Raw genomic sequence first — 2,781 nt, 5'->3', positions numbered from 1 at the left:
GTCCCTCTACATGCTGCCCATGGCTTTTTACCCACCACAGAGCTTGGATCTACCAGTTGCCCTCTAGATATGCATTTTTTTCTTTCCAAGGCTGCCTTTTTTTGTTGGACTCCCCATATGAAACCTCAAGAGCTGCCTAAACATTTTTGTTACTTTCTTTGCTGCTAGTATTGCTGCAGATTCCCCAAGAGCTCTCCCATGCTCCTAATGCAGGCTTCCTGGGGCTGTATGATTGTTCTTTTAACAATGGGCTCAAATCATTACTGGAACTTTCTACTTTAACTTCTGTGCATAGGCTGCTCATAATCTGCTCGTAAGTGTGGTAGAAGCTTCCCCTTTTTATTCATTTCCTACACATTAAAGTCGGTTACACGTCCCTATCTTCCACAGGCTGTCCATTACGTGCCCAAGCTTGTAGCTTGGCTAACCCACAATCCTCCTCCAACGGCAATCTCTTCTGCCCAAGCTCTTAGGAACTGCTGGAAAGACGCTGTCAGGATGCTAAAAGGCTGCCCATGTTTTTTGTACTTTTCTTATTAAAAGAAGGGAGTCGCTTCACAAACCCTATTCCAAAACCGTCCATAGGCTCTCCTCATGTTGCATGCCCTCTTCATGGCAGCCCTCTATGTTTGCTTATGGCTACTTGGAAGCAAATTCTTTCCCCACCTGTTCTTTCCTTTTCTGTTTCGAGGGATACTCTTCCCTTTCTCCTATAGCTTATGGCTGCCCTATCTGCTCTCTGATGCTGCACTAGCATACAGGCCAACTTGGTGGGCGAGCCACCTGGCAAATAACTGAAGGCATGCAGGGGGGATGTCCCATAGCATTTTCCCTCTATTTGAGGGTTGGATAGGGCAAAGCCAGTTTCTAAAGTGGCTGGCCATTAGGGCAGGATAGTTGGCCATTTCCAGAAGGGAATGTTGTGCTTTTGATCAAGTTCTCTGCCTCATTCAGGTATCCTGCATATCCAAGAAGATCAACCATGCAAATCAAGTGATGTGGACTTTGTGTTATTCCATTCCCATACAACCAACATCAACAAAAAAAATTCAATATTATTTTCCAATCTATAGTTACGGCTACCATTTATTTGCAAACGTTTATCTTCAAGCGCACTGTGTGAGAAGGAGGTACTCCCATGATCAAAATAGCTGCCTTAAACTTAGCCTAGCTATGTAAATAACCCATTGCAAAATGAATATTAGTGAGAACCACATGGTTTTCTAGGTATTCAGTTATGAAAGCGGATTATAGAAAACCAGCCCTTGTAACAGCAATAGCCTAACTAGGAGTTTCTAGTAATCAGGTTCTTAATTTCAGCTTCCTAGACAAGGTCTACAACTAGTCCAGGCTTTGTGATCGTTTGCATGAGCGAGAGTTTAAGCAAACTGTTATCAAACATACAACCACTCTAGTTCCTTTGCTGTGTACCGTGAATGATCTAGCATTATGCTGCCAACATCTCACATGATACGACGTCAGCCTCTTCTAAAGCGGGACAAAAACGTTCGCCATCCCTTTCCACAACCAACGTACGTCCGAAGGATACAATATGGAAACCTTTTCGACAGCAAAAGTAATGCACAGGAGGCTCTTCAAAAATCATCGTATACCTTAAAATTTTTGCAGGACCTTTGTTCGTTTCCTGCCACGGGATCACCTTCCACTTGCCATTTATTGGGTCATAAAGCTTGGAACAAAAGACGCCATCATTCTCCTTATAGCGGCAACAAAATCCTTCCTTTGTCTGCACATAGATGCGATGTTGCGTTTCCGGAGGGAGCCCTTCACTGTTTACTTCTTGCCACTCATCAAGCTCAAAATCATAACATTCGGAATAGGATGGGTGGTCGTTGATGCCGCCCAGATAACCTCCCAGTACATAGAGCTTACCTCGCAGAACACAAGAGATTGGGCTGCTCCTGGTGCGTATCATGCTTTTCCTCCTCGTCCATTTGTTAGCCATAGGGCAGTACGCAAAAACGTCTCGCAAGGTAGGTCCAGACAATCCAGCCCGGCCTCCAGCTACCACGAGATGGCCATTTAACACAGCAGAGGCCCTTCCAAAAACTTCGGCTGAAAAATATCGCTTGGGCCTGGGAATCGGAGGAACCCTGAGGCGTTTCCCTGTTTCAAAGTCAATAGCTAGCCAAGAGGTCCCTTTGGAGTCCCGATTCGTTGTTTCTACGTAGAGCCATGGTTCTGATAAACTCAGTTGGGCTCTCAAGTCTTGGAGGCTTGGATTGGATAAGACATGCTTCCACTGTTTAGAGACACAGCGAAGAGAGAAAAGCTTGGCTCGGGGAAGTCGGGCAAGGCAAAGGATGGCGAGGTCATCAGGCAGGCCGGGTAGCAGCTCAGCTGATGGGAAGTCAAGGTGGCAGGGAGAAGCAAGGCGAGGCATTTTTACCGTGCGCTGAGGCATGGTCGCTAGCTCCCCACATGGATACAAGAAGAGTTAGATTGTTCCCGAGATTGTAATCCGTCGCCTCTTGGAAGCTATCGAAATTACGGGCACATGGTTGTTATCCATCTTACCTTATCTTCTTATCGTATCTTATCTTACTACTAACTAGTATCTTATCTTACTAGTCTTATCTTACTAGTATCTTACTAGATATCTTACTAGATATTATTACTAGTTATTACTAGCTATTACTAGTTACTAGATATTAAGGAGGGTGCGAGGCCAAGAGGTTGCCATTGCCACTTGTCGTGTGGAGGAGAGGCAAGAGGCATGCAACAGGGGCGGAAGTGCCACGTGTTGTGTTGTACAAAGCA

At 45.3% G+C, this 2,781-nt stretch overlaps 1 protein-coding gene across 1 annotated transcript; it reads right to left on the bottom strand.

The window, feature by feature from the left end:
* Positions 1–1,105: 1,105 nt before the first annotated feature.
* LOC147899093 (F-box protein AFR-like) lies at positions 1,106–2,500 on the bottom strand. The gene has a single exon (XM_087378090.1). It carries the CDS (start codon positions 2,423–2,425, stop codon positions 1,448–1,450), a length of 978 nt encoding a protein of 325 aa, XP_087234216.1. The 5' UTR covers positions 2,426–2,500; the 3' UTR covers positions 1,106–1,447.
* Between the last annotated feature and the right edge of the window lie 281 nt (positions 2,501–2,781).

The sequence above is a fragment of the Dipteris shenzhenensis genome, chromosome 8 (genome assembly GCF_047967505.1).
Source record: "Dipteris shenzhenensis isolate YYH24624 ecotype China chromosome 8, Dip_SZ_1.0, whole genome shotgun sequence".
NCBI lineage: Eukaryota > Viridiplantae > Streptophyta > Polypodiopsida > Gleicheniales > Dipteridaceae > Dipteris > Dipteris shenzhenensis.
Note: the sequence above shows the minus strand (reverse complement) of the source record. Positions and strands in the feature narration are given on the sequence as shown.